This window comes from Poecilia mexicana, unplaced genomic scaffold (assembly GCF_051168715.1).
Source record: "Poecilia mexicana isolate PSO_F unplaced genomic scaffold, ASM5116871v1 scaffold_22, whole genome shotgun sequence".
In the NCBI taxonomy this organism is placed as follows: domain Eukaryota; kingdom Metazoa; phylum Chordata; class Actinopteri; order Cyprinodontiformes; family Poeciliidae; genus Poecilia; species Poecilia mexicana.
Window position 1 is genome coordinate 5,297,303 of NW_028263391.1, and position 15,290 is coordinate 5,312,592.

General features: G+C 39.3%; 1 protein-coding gene and 3 long non-coding RNA genes across 4 annotated transcripts; all 4 read right to left on the bottom strand.

Annotated features, from left to right (window-relative positions):
- Nucleotides 1-1,851: 1,851 nt before the first annotated feature.
- On the bottom strand, nt 1,852-2,379 carry LOC148152765 (uncharacterized). The gene is made up of 2 exons (XR_015761944.1): nt 2,214-2,379; nt 1,852-2,081 (listed from the first exon to the last, which is right to left on the bottom strand). It is a non-coding gene; the product is annotated as an uncharacterized LOC148152765 (long non-coding RNA).
- Nucleotides 2,380-2,723: 344 nt separating this feature from the next.
- LOC106912910 (uncharacterized) lies at nt 2,724-5,405 on the bottom strand. Its single transcript, XR_015761941.1, has 3 exons — nt 5,080-5,405; nt 4,151-4,979; nt 2,724-4,018 (listed from the first exon to the last, which is right to left on the bottom strand). It is a non-coding gene; the product is annotated as an uncharacterized LOC106912910 (long non-coding RNA).
- A 1,895-nt stretch (nt 5,406-7,300) lies between these two features.
- LOC106912911 (uncharacterized) lies at nt 7,301-8,857 on the bottom strand. The gene is made up of 3 exons (XM_088002557.1): nt 8,625-8,857; nt 8,243-8,502; nt 7,301-8,128 (listed from the first exon to the last, which is right to left on the bottom strand). The coding sequence occupies exons 1-3, from the start codon at nt 8,668-8,670 to the stop codon at nt 8,108-8,110; spliced, it is 327 nt and encodes a 108-aa protein (XP_087858683.1). The 5' UTR covers nt 8,671-8,857; the 3' UTR covers nt 7,301-8,107.
- A 2,696-nt stretch (nt 8,858-11,553) lies between these two features.
- On the bottom strand, nt 11,554-14,216 carry LOC148152766 (uncharacterized). The gene is made up of 3 exons (XR_015761943.1): nt 13,463-14,216; nt 12,379-13,350; nt 11,554-12,298 (listed from the first exon to the last, which is right to left on the bottom strand). It is a non-coding gene; the product is annotated as an uncharacterized LOC148152766 (long non-coding RNA).
- Nucleotides 14,217-15,290: the final 1,074 nt, after the last annotated feature.

Genomic DNA, 15,290 nt, shown 5'->3' on the forward strand with positions numbered 1-15,290 from the left:
ACAAAAATCATCTGAGAGCAAATCATTTTTTTTATTGGGTAGCGATGAGAATCTACAGTGCAATAATAAAATAGCATTTCAAGATGGAATCTAAAACTGAAGTATCAATCTTACTATATTAGAATCAATCCGATATTGATACCTTACACCTCAACAATATTGATATTGTTAATATTTTGGATCAATCTGCACACATCTACTATAAATCTCGCATAAAGACAATTCAGAGACCAGCGGACCTAAATGATGTGTTTGGACTGTGGGAGGAAGCTGCAGAGGGAAACCCCAAACTCCATGCAGAACGACCCTAATAAAATGACTGAAAATGGAGAGTTCACACAGGTGCAGCAGGATGTGAGGTTTTTGCACAGAGCAGCAGTGATATTCAGCACTGTGGTAACTTAGCAGCACAGAAATAAACTGCACTGCTTTTCTCATTCAGCTCTTTGATTGTTAAAGTGCAGTTCTCTCCTTTATCTCCACTCCCGTCCATCTCCAGCTTCACATCGGTTCCAGGTTCAGGATTTGTGTTGTCTTTATACCGATACCCCAGGAGCTGCAGCTGTTTGTCCTCTAGTCTCTTGTACCAGAGGATTACTTCATAGTTCTGGATGTCATGAGAGCATCTGATTCTGGCTTCTTCTCCTCGCTTTACCAGAATGTTGAACGGAGTTTGATGAACCTTATTGTTGAGAGAAGAATCTGTGAAGAACATGAACACTGATTACACAGGAACTGATAAAATATTATTTATCATCAGGGTACAACAGTCAGAATCACATCTACTAATGAAATGACAACAGAGTAAATGACTGATGTATTAAAACTGATTACCTGAAACCACAACAAAGATCTGAACCATCAAGACCAGCAGGATTAACATCATGCTGCTGTTTGTAGGTCGACTGTAGCTACTGAAGGTGTTCAGTGTTTCTGTGGTTCTGATTCTTTTAAAACCTCCAATCAGCATCGACACACATTCTGTGGGTGGAGTCACAGCGCCCCCTAGAGATTATTATTATTTTCTCCAGTAAGATGCTGCTTTATGCTACGGAAGGGGCTGACAAGGTTACTGTAATTAACTAAAAACTAACAAAATGGCAAAAACTTCAATAAATAAAAATGGGGGGGGGACTATAACTACCTGTAATTATACTGCAAAACTAAACAGAACAAACAGTTTTTGTGTTTAAGTCTATTTGTTAGCCATTCAAACTGATGTGGAAATGTTTTTTTCTTTTTTTTTCCCCCATCCAACTAAAGCAGTTCATGTCAGTTGTCGACAGATTGCGCTACTCCATTCTCCTCCTGGCGACGCTTATGCTAATCTGTAAAATGGCGACGGTAAAAGTTGGGAGAAAACAACAGTGTCAGTTGGTTGTTCAACAATAAATGAATACATTTTTAAAACATCATATCTCCTGTTGAGCATTCATTACCCAATTGATGCCTACATCAGCGTTTCTCCCAGAAAACTTGCTAAGCCCGGTGCTCAGGGCACTAGGGAAGTCATCCAGTCGGCAGCCATGTTTTTGAGTTAAAAAAAAGTTTAAGTTGACAAGAAATGCATGAAATTTGAAAATATAGTTATGTGTTATTTGAAGACTGGAAGATTAACACCTAAACACTAACTATAAAGTCTTTTTTAAAAAAGGGAATAATTAAAAATAACTTGTATAAATAAGCAATGCCAAGCCTGGTGGGGCCACTAGTTCACACAGGTGCAGCAGGATGTGAGGTTTTTGTACAGAGCAGCAGTGATATTCAGCACTGTGGTAACTTAGCAGCACAGAAATAAACTGCACTGCTTTCCTCATTCAGCTCTTTTATTGTTAAAGTGCAGTTCTCTCCTTTATCTCCACTCCCGTCCATCTCCAGCTTCACATCGGTTCCAGGTTCAGGAGTTGTGTTGTCCATATACCGATACCCCAGGAGCTGCAGCTGTTTGTTCTCTAGTCTCTTGTACCAGAGGATTACATCATAGCTCTGGATGTCATGAGAGCATCTGATTCTGGCTTCTCCTCCTCGCTTTGCCACAATGTTGAGCGGAGTCTGATGAACCTTATTGTTAAGAGAAGAATCTGTGAAGAACATGAACACTGATTACACAGGAACTGATAATATATTATTTATCATCAGGGTACAACAGTCAGAATCACATCTACTAATGAAATGACAACAGAGTAAATGACTGATGTATTAAAACTGATTACCTGAAACCACAACAAGGATCTGAACCATCAAGACCAGCAGGATTAACATCATGCTGCTGTTTGTAGGTCGACTGTAGCTACTGAAGGTGTTCAGTGTTTCTGTGGTTCTGATTCTTTTAAAACCTCCAATCAGCATCGACACACATTCTGTGGGTGGAGTCACAGCGCCCCCTAGAGATTATTATTATTTTCTCCAGTAAGATGCTGCTCTATGTCATGGAAGGAGTTGACCAAGATTACCGTAGTTAATTAAAACTAACAAAATGGCAAAAATCTAAATAAAGTATGAAAAAACTAAAACTACTACAAATGACTAATAAAAAGTAAACTAGGGCTGAAACGATTCCTCGAGTGATTCAAGTACCTCGATTACTAAAATTCCTCGAGGAAAATGTATTATTTGCGGTGCGCGTAGCTCTCACTTCCGCCTCTCAGTTGTTGACGAATGCTAAGTGTTAGCGGCATAACGTCCAATCTTCAAGTCTGACCAGTGGGGATTTTATTGAGTGATGATAATGCCCAGGTTTTCATCGTTTTTGGGGAACCAGTAAGCATCCGTAAAATGACTGGCGCGATGTCTGGAGTTCGGCAGCCTTTCTCCTTCAGGAGCTGCTGGTTCAAACCGAACAGCAGGAAGAGCGCTGCAGGAGGATTTATACAGGTAAGCAGATAGACCGAACACAGCGGGTGGCTGAATACTTGATGGTTACAGTGTAAGTGTAGCTTTACGGACGAACCGCACAATAAATTTCACATCATCCCAGTCTGAACAAACGGGTGGCGGAAATCATCATGACGTTACATGGCTGGTAGATGGGTTTCTGAGTCTGGCGAACTAAGGTGCGGTAAATATCCCGTATTGCTCCCCCTGTTCTTATGTTCGTCCCCTGGTGACGTGACATTTCCCGTATTTTCAAACCCAAAGCTAGACAGGTGTGGGGCAAGGTGAGAATTCATCTATTAAACTCACTGAAGATGAATACATAAACTAAAAGCTGGAGCATAGACATTTTTATAAGTGTATTTATCTTATTAAATTGAATATAATTTCAGATCTTTGTATAACTTTTCTTCAGGTTAATTTAGAAAGTGAGCTGTTATTGTTACAGGTTAATTTTCTAAGCTCATGCTCAAATATGAAAAATTGGACTGATATTGATATCCGATAGTAACACTGCTGCTATGCCATATTCACCAATATTTTATTTGATCATTTTTTAAAATCTGATTACTTGATTAATCGCAAGAATAATTGATAGATGACTCAATTACTAAAATATTAGTTTACAACAGCCCTAAACGATATTTAACTAATTGCAGCTCATAAAAACAAGTAAACAAACTCTAAAAACTGACAAAAACTAACTGAATTAGACGGAGTCCCAATGAAATAAAGCTAAGCTATAATGAAAACCTAAAACTATCAGGAGCCCAGAATTCACACAGCTGCACCTGTGAGGAGGTTTTTGCACAGAGCAGCAGTGATATTCAGCACTGTGGTAACTTAGCAGCACAGAAATAAACTGCACTGCTTTTCTCATTCAGCTCTTTGATTGTTAAAGTGCAGTTCTCTCCTTTATCTCCACTCCCGTCCATCTCCAGCTTCACATCGGTTCCAGGTTCAGGATTTGTGTTGTCTTTATACCGATACCCCAGGAGCTGCAGCTGTTTGTTCTCTAGTCTCTTGTACCAGAGGATTGCATTGTAGTTCTGGATGTCATGAGAACATCTGATTCTGGCTTCTTCTCCTCGCTTTGCCACAATGTTGAACGGAGTCTGATGAACCTGATCGTTGCGAGAAGAACCTGTGAAGAACATGAACACTGATTACACAGGAACTGATAAAATATTATTTATCATCAGGGTACAACAGTCAGAATCACATCTACTAATGAAATGACAACAGAGTAAATGACTGATGTATTAAAACTGATTACCTGAAACCACAACAAGGATCTGAACCATCAAGACCAGCAGGATTAACATCATGCTGCTGTTTGTAGGTCGACTGTAGCTACTGAAGGTGTTCAGTGTTTCTGTGGTTCTGATTCTTTTAAAACCTCCAATCAGCATCAACATGTTCTGTGGGCAGAGTCACAGCGCCCCCTAGAGATTATTATTTAGTTCTCTAAGATGCTGCTTTATGCTACGGAAGAGGCTGACAAGGTTACTGTAGTTAACTAAAACTAACAAAATGGCAAAAACTAAATAAATAGAAAGTCTGAAAAAACTAAAACTACCACAATAAAAACTAAACTGAAACTGAACAATATTAACTAATTGCAGCTCATAAAAATAAGTAAACTCTAAAAATGAACTAACACTAACTGAATTAGACGAAGAAAGAGTCCCAACAAAATAAAACTAATCTATAATAAAAACTTAAAACTATCAGAAGCCCAGAGTTCCCACAGCTGCACCTGTGAGGAGGTTTTTGCACAGAGCAGCAGTGATATTCAGCACTGTGGTAGCGAGCAGCACAGTAGTAAATTGCGCTGCTGTCTTGGCTGAGCTCTGCGACGGTTAAAGTGCTGTTTTTGTCTCTGTTTGCGCTCCCGTCTATCTTCACGTTGAGCTCCTTCTCTGGATATCCGTCGTCTCCCAGCATGTATCCCAGGAGCTTCATCTCATGAAGCTCCGACTGTTTGTACCAGAGGATGCGGTCGTAGTCTGGGATACTGTGAGAGCAGCTGATCTTTGCCGTTTCTCCAGGGTTTCTGAACATGTCAGCAGGAATCTGGACGATTTTGTCGCTTGGAGAGGAACCTGTCAGGGGACACAAAATCAAATGTGAGGCTTAAAGAAATGAGGAGTTTTGATCCCTTTGAGTTAAAAACCAGAAAACATTCTGGAAGACTTTTCATACCAGAAACAAGTGTGATATGCAGGCTTAAGCAGCAGAGGATGAGGAGGATCATTTTGTTCCAGTCAGATTGTCTTTGGTTATGTTGCTATGGCTGCATATGAAGTAATCCAGGTGGGTGGAGTCACCTTAGCTCCACTTTTTAGCATAAAATATCACCAGCAGTTTAAAAAAAAAAAAAAAGATTCACTTTAAGAGGTGAAAAACACTCTGTTAACTCTTAAAGAGTAAATATTATCCTAAAAATATCAGTTAGTGTTAAAAGTTCAGGTTAAATCTAGTTGTAAACTATAACCTGTTATTATAAACTCTCTATACTGGATGTGCTCCTGTGTGATAGGAAACACTGCCTCCTAGTGGACAAAAATAATGATTCACAGTGAAGCTTATCAACTGGAAGTTTTGCAAAGTTAAAAACAGCAAAAATAATTATTATAATAAAAATCTGAAGAAATTAGGAGTAAACATATGCTAGGAGCATTTTGTTGTGAATGGAGTTAAATTGGCCTGTTAGTGTGTGAGGATCAAAATTATTAGTCTAGTTTTATTTTATTTTAGTCGATTAAAGCTACTGTCTATAAGGTCAACAAAATTCTGTGTAAAATGTAGATACTTTTTGATCCATTCACTTGATTTAACACAAACGTGAATCATGTTTTTAACCAGTTGTTGCATAACAATGTCTGAATATGCAACACATACAAAAACAAAAAAAAATCTTTAAATAAAATGGCACACATTTGTATTAAGTTCTCTAAATACAAACTAATAATTATTAAATTACTTATGTGACCCTCTGGAATCTAAATGGCCTCGTAAATAAAATAAAATATTTAAGCTGTGTGCTTAAATATTATTTTATGAGTCTAATCAAAGCAGTTTTTATCTCGGCGATTATGACTGAAAAACGTGTCATGATGTAAGAGTTTCATGTTAGTCAATACTTATAGTTATTTGTTAGTGTTTTATATTTTAAATATCTGAAATGCTGCCCAGTCGGTCACATGTTCCCTGTTGAATTCACAGTTTCTTGTACTCGTTTCCTGCTCTCCCTCCACATTGTTTCTATCTTATGCAATTATGAAGGATGTTGACAAGAGATGAAACTGTTACTCAACAAGTTATTGCTAGGTAACCAAAAAGTGAGTGAGTTAGCGTTGTAGCCTAGCTGGCCGTGAGAGGTTGAGCGGCTAACGCCTTTTCTCTGTCTACATCCTCCAGAAAGCTGTGAGGTTCTGGATTGAACGTTCTATCAGACATATTATCTATTGATATTTCTGTCTGTCGACTTAATTTATTAGCCAGTCGTACTCCAAAGCAAAACAAACAAAAGCTAAGTTTCTGTCCAGTGTCGTAAAATTTCGTCTCCACATCAACATCCTGTTTAGACAAAATACTCCCTAATAAAATGACTGAAAGTGGAGAGTTCATGCAGCTGCAGCAGGATGTGAGGTTTTTGTACAGAGCAGCAGTGATATTCAGCACTGTGGTAACTAGCAGCACAGTAGTAAACTGCACTGCTGTTCTCATTCAGCTCCTTTATTACTAAAGTACAGTTCTGTCCTTTATTTGCATTTCCTTCTAACTCCATCTTCACACCAGTTCCAGGTTCAGGAGTTGTGTTGTCTATCAATCTATACCCCAGGAGCTGCAGCTGTTTGTTCTCTAGTCTCTTGTACCAGAGGATTACATTGTAGTTCTGGATGTCATGAGAGCATCTGATTCTGGCTTCTTCTCCTCGCTTTGCCAGAATGTTGAACGGAGTCTGATGAACCTGATCGTTGCGAGAAGAACCTGTGAAGAACATGAACACTGATTACACAGGAACTGATAAAATATCATTTATCATCAGGGTACAACAGTCAGAATCACATCTACTAATGAAATGACAACAGAGTAAATGACTGATGTATTAAAACTGATTACCTGAAACCACAACAAGGATCTGAACCATCAAGACCAGCAGGATTAACATCATGCTGCTGTTTGTAGGTCGACTGTAGCTACTGAAGGTGTTCAGTGTTTCTGTGGTTCTGATTCTTTTAAAACCTCCAATCAGCATCAACATGTTCTGTGGGTGGAGTCACTGCGCCCCCTAGAGATTATTATTATTTTGTCCAGTAAGATGCTGCTCTATGTCATGGAAGGAGCTGATCATTTGATTTATGTTCACTAAAGAAGAAATTAGAAATCTTTGCAGAAAAATGTGGACAAAACCAAACTGTTCAGGGTTTTATTGTTTATTTCAAAGTATCTCAGGAATCTATTGGCTACAACCTTCTGTAAAACACACAGTACTGCAGGAAAAAACTGACTGGACTACAAGTCTGCCACATCAGCTGCTTCGCATTTAAATATTACCAAGACTCTGCCTTTCTTTTCCAATCTGTTCAGAAACCCACACTTGATCATGTAATGTGCAAGACGTTAATTGCAAAGATAACTCCTTATTCAGTAGACGATGAGCTCAGAGACTCTGAGGGTTTTTGCACTGGCAGCCTTTTGTTTTTGTCACTGTGGCGACTGGCAGCGCAGAAGTAAACCCCGCTGCTGCTCCGGCCGAGTCTTTCCACCATTAACGTGCAGTTCTGATCTTTATCGGCGCTTCCACCCATCTTTACGTCCAGCCCGTCCACCGGAAACGTCCCGCCGAAGTAGACGTACCCCAGGAAGATCAGCTGTCTGTCCGACTGCTTGTACCAGAGGATCCGGTTGTATTCTGTAACTGCGTGTGAGCAGTAGATGTTGGCCGTTCCTCCCTCTGAGCCGTAGATCTCAGCTGGAGTCTGACGGACCTGCAGGCCAGAAGAACCTGGACTGATTGTAGCGTCGCCTGGAAACAGAATCAAATAAATGCTCAGAATAAGAACGGTCTCCATCTTTTAAATAGGCTGAAAGGTGCTGTCAGTGAATCTGAGTGGACGGATGATTTGTGTTTTATCAGATGTTCCTTTTATCAAATCATCATATAGAAGGAGGAGCTTCAGTTTCTGCTTGGTGCTGAGGCAGTCTGTGATGATACACCGCCGCCTCATGAAAGGAAGCAACACAGCTGCAAAAAGATATGACAACAAAAAGATTAAACTGGAGGTTTTTGTGCTGGGGAGCATTAATATGAAGCACTGTGGTATCTAGCGGCGCAGAAATAAACGGCGCTGCTGCTCACGCTCAGATCCTCCACCGTCAGAGTGCAGATCTTGTCTTTGCTTGCGCTGCCACTGATTTTCACCTTAACATCCTTCTCTGGGTATCCGTTTACAACATCGTTATATCCCAGGAGCTGCATCTGGCTGCTTGTTGAGTGTTTGTACCAGAGGATAACATCGTAGCTGTCAATGCTGTGTGTGCAGTTGATGACGGCGGTTCCTCCGGGCTCCTGGAACAGATCAGCTGGAGTCTGATGGACCTGATTGCTGAGGGAAGAGCCTGTTGAAACGTGAAATTTCATCAGCGGAGGCTGAATATAGTGTAAAAACTCTCCTTTATCCAGAATGATTAAGAGTAGAAATGTAAAACGAGGTTTTAAATGTACCAAAAACTGATTTTACCTAAAACTTGAATCATGTTGAACATTAAGCAGAAGATGACAATCATATTGTTGAGTTTTCTGAATTATCAATCCAGTTGAAGTGACTATTTAACATACATGCTGCTGTTCTTCCTAAAATTATGAAACCTTTACATGACGAACATAAACGGGTGTTTTTTTAAGGATGTGTGACATCACACTTCCTCTTGTTGTCTTAACCAATCAACTCACTGAACAAACACCTTTTAGTCTGTAGCCACATGCTGCCCTCTAATGTTTGTCTCTTGACTAAAATATTTAGTTTTAGTCATAATTTAGTCATTAAAAGTATTAGTCTAGTTTTATAATATCATTGTAGGCGAATAAATCTTCTGTCAATGTTAACAAAATTCTATGTAAAATGTAGATACCTTTTGATCAATTCACTTGGATTAACACAGAAGTGAATCGTGTTTTTAACCAGTTGTGGTATAACATTGTCTGAATATGCAACAGATACAAAAACAGACTTAACTTTTTTAAAAAACATCTTTAAATAAAAGATGTTTTATTTAAAGCATATTTTATTGCTTTAAATAAAGGATTTAAATAAAAGGCATTTTGTGTATGGGGGGATGGAAATGCCCAAAATAGATACAGTAGCAGAGAAATATATTGTTTTGAAGTCCTTCATTTGTATGAAGTTATCTACATACAAACTAGTAATTATTAAATTATTTGACCCTCTGGATTCTACATGGCCATTTAAATAAAACTTTTATGATAAAAGCTGTGTTACGCCTTTTCTCTGTCTACATCCTCCAGAAAGCTGCGTGGCTCTGGATTGGAGTTCATTGAAATTATTGAACGTTCTATCAGACATATTAGCTATTGATATTACTGTCTGTTGAGTTATATATTATTCATTTTTTAGCCAGACGTACTCCAAAGCAGTACTAACAAACACATTTCGCCTCCAAATTTCGCCTCCACAACAACATCCTGTTTAGACAAAATACTCCCTAATGAAATGACTGAAAGTGGAGAGTTCATGCAGCTGCAGCAGGATGTGAGGTTTTTGCACAGAGCAGCAGTGATATTCAGCACTGTGGTAACTAGCAGCACAGTAGTAAACTGCACTGCTGTTCTCATTCAGCTCCTTTATTACTAAAGTACAGGTCTCTCCTTCATTTGCATTTCCTTCTAACTCCATCTTCACACCAGTTCCAGGTTCAGGAGTTGTGTTGTCTATAAATCTATACCCCAGGAGCTGCAGCTGTTTGTCCTCTAGTCTCTTGTACCAGAGGATTACATTGTAGCTCTGGATACTGTGAGAGCAGCTGATTCTGGCTGCTTCTCCTCGCTTTGCCAGAATGTTGAACGGAGTCTGATGAACCTGATCGTTGAGAGAAGCTCCTTAAGAGAAAAGCAACACATAATTATAAAGTGTATGGGGGGAAAAAATGCCCAAACAAGATACAGTAGCAGAGAAATATATTGTTTTGAAGTAAAAAATGAATGATTACCTAAAACCAGCACGGCTTTGAGAGAAAGTATGAACAGTTCTGTGATCATTCTGCTGTTGTCTGTGTGCTTAGAGCCTCTGGTCTCAGAAAAAAAAAAAAAATCTGATCTGCAAAAGAAGTAGACACCCTGTAGGAGGGCGGAGTCACAACAGATCCAAAATAATTAGAAAAAAAAAGTTGTTGTCCTTCTAAGAGGCGGTTTGTAAACTGCAACCAGATGTTTGGTCACAAACTTAAGAGAGTTACAGAAACTTTGTGTGATAAAACGTAAAAAAAAAAAAAAGAAAAAAAAAAGATAGGCATTTATAATGTGCCGATCTGAAGTAGCACATTGTAGAAGACACTTTATAATCCATATTTAGGGGGTTGAATGCACTGTTTGAGTCCTGAATGGCGAGCCAAACACAAAACTCAAAGATGGAGAAAATCCACAGAGCGAAATGTTTGTTCTTTTAATCATCATAACAAATGTGACTGTATGAGTATTAAATTTAATAAGTTGCTTCAAAGCTTTGAGGAAAGTTTAGATAATCCAAAGAGGCGCCCTCTTTTTTTTCTTTTTAGTCTATATATCAAATACATTGACAAACTTATTTGTGGAGTTATTTACAAATAAATTGAACACAACTCGGTGTATATTCTGTGTAATCAATTGTATTGTTCGACTCTTTATTAACAGCAAGGACAATAATTGCTTCTGTCTGAGAGCATTTTTTGAGAAACACTGCCTCCTAGTGGACGGTATGGCTCCACAGCTGGGTGATCAGTCCCTCCTCTGAGGTTTTCCTGTATCTCTTGCTGCTATCAGCAGGTGAATGATGGCTCCTCTGGTATCAGTGAGGGTTTTTGTTGGAGCCTGAGGCTTCATGCAGCACTGTGCATCTCTGGCAGCACAGAAATACACGGCGCTGTCCTCAGACTGCCTCAGCTTTGGAATGACAAGAGACGACAGACTCTGGCCGCTACCAGTCACTTTATAAAGGTTTTGAAACTGATCTTCAACAGTGTGTGAAGTAAAACGAGCGTAACCAAGGAGAGTCATGTCGGTTTTCCCAGGAGGCTGTTTGTACCACTGGATCATGTCAAAGTTAGTGTTTGAATGACTGCAGTTTATCTGGACTGATTCTCCTGGTTCTCTGATCAATGCAGCTGGACTCTGATGAACGCTGTTTTTTGATGGATCTGCTGAAAAAAAAATGACACATTCAGAGCAGAGAATCTACAATAAACAGCGATTCATGAGTTACATGTACCTGTAGAGCAGAAGTGCAGAGAGACCAAAAAAATGAAGAGTTTGAACATGATTCTGGTACAGATGAATCCAAAGCTGCAGTGATGCTGGCAGACTGAGTAAAGCTGTGTACATGAAAAGGAGGAGGCGGGGTCGACATCATGTGGCGTCATAACCAACAAGACATTGACTTCCTGCAGGAGGGAGTGGACGGGGGTGACCCCAGAAAATTTATATAGAGGACCAGACCAGTAAAAATGTCCAGCTAAAACAAACAAAGAAGAAACAAATAAATACGTAATTACAATTTAACTGATTATTTATATTATTACATTTTTGATTGTAATTTTTAAGTATTTATTTATTTATTAGGTTTTACATTTTTGGTTTGATTGAAGAAAATGTCTAAGTACACCTTTCTAAGTCCTGAACATGATTCTGTTGAGGGTTCAACATTTTTCTAGAGGGGCCATGGGCCCCCCTGACCTCCTCTTGGGGTCGCCACTGGTAGGGACAGTTTAATGCTGATATCTGATGATTTCCTGCTGTAGTTTACTGCTCTCTGCTGCAGCTGTGGTCCTCCTCAGTGTGTGCTTGTGTGCTGGATTATCACAGAGGGTTTTTGTAGCAGGAAGACACAAACTGAGTCACTGTGTCTACTAGCTGCACAGTGATACATGCTGCTGTCTTCTGGCTGCAGTTTCTGCACTTCGAGCTCAGATTTCTTTGATCCGTCTCCACTTATTTTGAAGTGATCTTCGAATTCCTTCTCCAGGACTGGATTGGTATATTGAATATAACCAATTAATTTTAGAGCAGATCCACCAATTGGCTTCTGGTACCACAGAATCATATAATATCCACTGATTGAATGATTGCAGCTGATTGTTGCAGGACTCTGAAGACTCGATAACATCGATGGAGGATCCTGATGCACATCCTTACTCAGTGAGAGATCTGTGTTGAGGAAAAAACCCAGCTACATTAATATTTGCAAAGATATAATCTTGTTGTAGGTGGAATAGTGTTTGACCTACATGAGAAGCAGAGCAGCAGCAGCAGAGTGATGATGCTGATCATGTCTTTATCTTCCTCTCCGTCTCTGCAGAGACTGACGAGCTGAACTCATGTTAGTGGGTCAACTATGAGAGGGAGGAGACACAAGCCAGAGTCGTTTCATAAGCAAGTGGTTTAGGGTGGAGACAAGGAATTGAATTATTTTTGATTAATCTATTATTGAAGTATTTGTAATTTAGTGGTTGATTAATCACTAATTGTTGAAACACAGACCCAAAAGACGCCATGATCTGACTGAAAAACACAAAAAGACAAGAGTTTTCTACTACTGCAATATTTCACAATGTTTTGTTGAAATATTCACTGTTACTGATGAAACCATTTTTTTCCTTATAAGGAGAATATTTAAAGAAGATTAAATACTCAGTACTTTGTAAACATGTTGAGATGCTACAGAGTTTGAATTGCATATAATAGAAGCTAACCTGAAACTGAATAATATTTAACAAAGACCAGCTCATAAAAGCTAACGAACACTCTCTAAGACTAACTGAATTAGACGTAGAGACCCAACGAAATAAAATTAAACTATAATGAGAAACCTAAAACTATCAGAACCCCATAGCGAACAGAGCTGCACCTGTGAGGAGGTTTTTGCACAGAGCAGCAGTGATATTCAGCACTGTGGTAACTGGCAGCACAGTAGTAAACTGCACTGCTGTTCTCATTCAGCTCCTTTATTACTAAAGTACAGGTCTCTCCTTCATTTGCATTTCCTTCTAACTCCATCTTCACACCAGTTCCAGGTTCAGGATTTTTGTTGTCTATGTACATATACCCCAGGAGCTGCAGCTGTTTGTCCTCTAGTCTCTTGTACCAGAGGATTACATTGTAGCTCTGGATACTGTGAGAGCAGCTGATTCTGGCTGCTTCTCCTCGCTTTGCCAGAATGTTGAACGGAGTCTGATGAACCTTATCGTTGAGAGAAGCTCCTTAAGAGAAAAGCAACACATAATTATAAAGTGTATGTGGGGAAAAAATGCCTAAACAAGATACAGTAGCAGGGAAATATATTGTTTTGAAGTAAAAAAAATTAATAATTACCTAAAACCAGCACGGCTTTGAGAGAAAGTATGAACAGTTCTGTGATCATTCTGCTGTTGTCTGTGTGCTTAGAGCCTCTGGTCTCAGAAAAAAAAAAAAATCTGATCTGCAAAAGAAGTAGACACCCTGTAGGAGGGCGGAGTCACAACAGATCCAAAATAATTAGAAAAAAAAAGTTGTTGTCCTTCTAAGAGGCGGTTTGCAAACTGCAACCAGATGTTTGGTCACAAACTTAAGAGAGTTACAGAAACTTTGTGTGATAAAACGTAAAAAAAAAAAAATGCATTTATAATGTGCAGATCTGAAGTAGCACATTGTAGAAGACACTTTATAATCCATATTTAGGGGGTTGAATGCACTGTTTGAGTCCTGAATGGCGAGAACAAACACAAAACTCAAAGATGGAGAAAATCCACAGAGCGAAATGTTTGTTCTTTTAATAATCATAACAAATGTGACTGTATGAGTATTAAATTTAATAAGTTGCTTCAAAGCTTTGAGGAGAGTTTAGATAATCCAAAGAGGCGCCCTCTTTTTTTTTGTTTTTTAATCTATATATCAAATACATTGACAAACTTATTTGTGGAGTTATTTACAAATAAATTGAACACAACTCGGTGTATATTCTGTGTAATCAATTGTATTGTTCGACTCTTTATCAACAGGAAGGAAATTAATTGCTTCTGTCTGAGAGCATTTTTTGAGAAACACTGCCTCCTAGTGGACGGTATGGCTTCACTGCTGGGTGATCAGTCCCTCCTCTGAGGTTTTCCTGTATCTCTTGCTGCCATCAGCAGGTGAATGATGGCTCCTCTGGTATCAGTGAGGGTTTTTGTTGGAGCCTGAGGCTTCATGCAGCACTGTGCATCACTGGCAGCACAGAAATACACGGCGCTGTCCTCAGACTGCCTCAGCTTTGGAATGACAAGAGACGACAGACTACTGCCGCTACCATTCACTTTGTAAAAGTTTTGAAACTGATCTTCAACAGTGTGTGAAGTATAACGAGCGTAACCAAGGAGAGTCATGTCGGTTTTCCCAGGAGGCTGTTTGTACCACTGGATCATGTCAAAGTTAGTGTTTGAATGACTGCAGTTTATCTGGACTGATTCTCCTGGTTCTCTGATCAATGCAGCTGGACTCTGATGAACGCTGTTTTTTGATGGATCTGCTGAAAAAAAAAAGACTCATTCAGAGCAGAGAATCTACAATAAACAGTGATTCATGAGTTACATGTACCTGTAGAGCAGAAGTGCAGAGAGACCAAAACAATGAAGAGTTTGAACATGATCCTGGTACAGATGAATCCAAAGCTGCAGTGATGCTGGCAGACTGAGTAAAGCTGTGTACATGAAAAGGAGGAGGCGGGGTCGACATCATGTGGCGTCATAACCAACAAGATGTCGACTTCCTGCAGGAGGGAGTGGACGGGGGTGACCCCAGAAAATTTATATAGAGGACCAGACCAGTAAAAATGTCCAGCTAAAACAAACAAAGAAGAAACAAATAAATACGTAATTACAATTTAACTGATTATTTATATTATTACATTTTTGATTGTAGTTTATGAATATTTATATATTTATCGACTTTTACATTTTTGGTTTGATTGAAGAAAATGTCTAAATACCCCTTTCTATGTCCTGAACATGATTCTGTTGAGGGTTCAACATTTTTCTAGAGGGGCCATGGGCCCCCCCCCCGACCTCCTCTTGGGGTCACCACTGGTAGAGACAGTTTAATGCTGATATCTGATGATTTCCTGCTGTAGTTTACTGCTCTCTGCTGCAGCTGTGGTCCTCCTCAGTGTGTGTTTGATTATCACAGA

Bases quoted from the DNA above. Each gene is read 5' to 3' on its own strand.
- LOC106912911 (XM_088002557.1), bottom strand. From the start codon at position 8,670: ATGATTGTCATCTTCTGCTTAATGTTCAACATGATTCAAGTTTTAG. The intron at 8,503-8,624 runs GTAAAATCAGTT...ACGTTTCAACAG, and splicing joins CAACATGATTCAAGTTTTAG to GCTCTTCCCTCAGCAATCAG. The intron at 8,129-8,242 runs GTGAGCAGCAGC...ATCTTTTTGCAG, and splicing joins TGACGGTGGAGGATCTGAGC to CTGTGTTGCTTCCTTTCATG.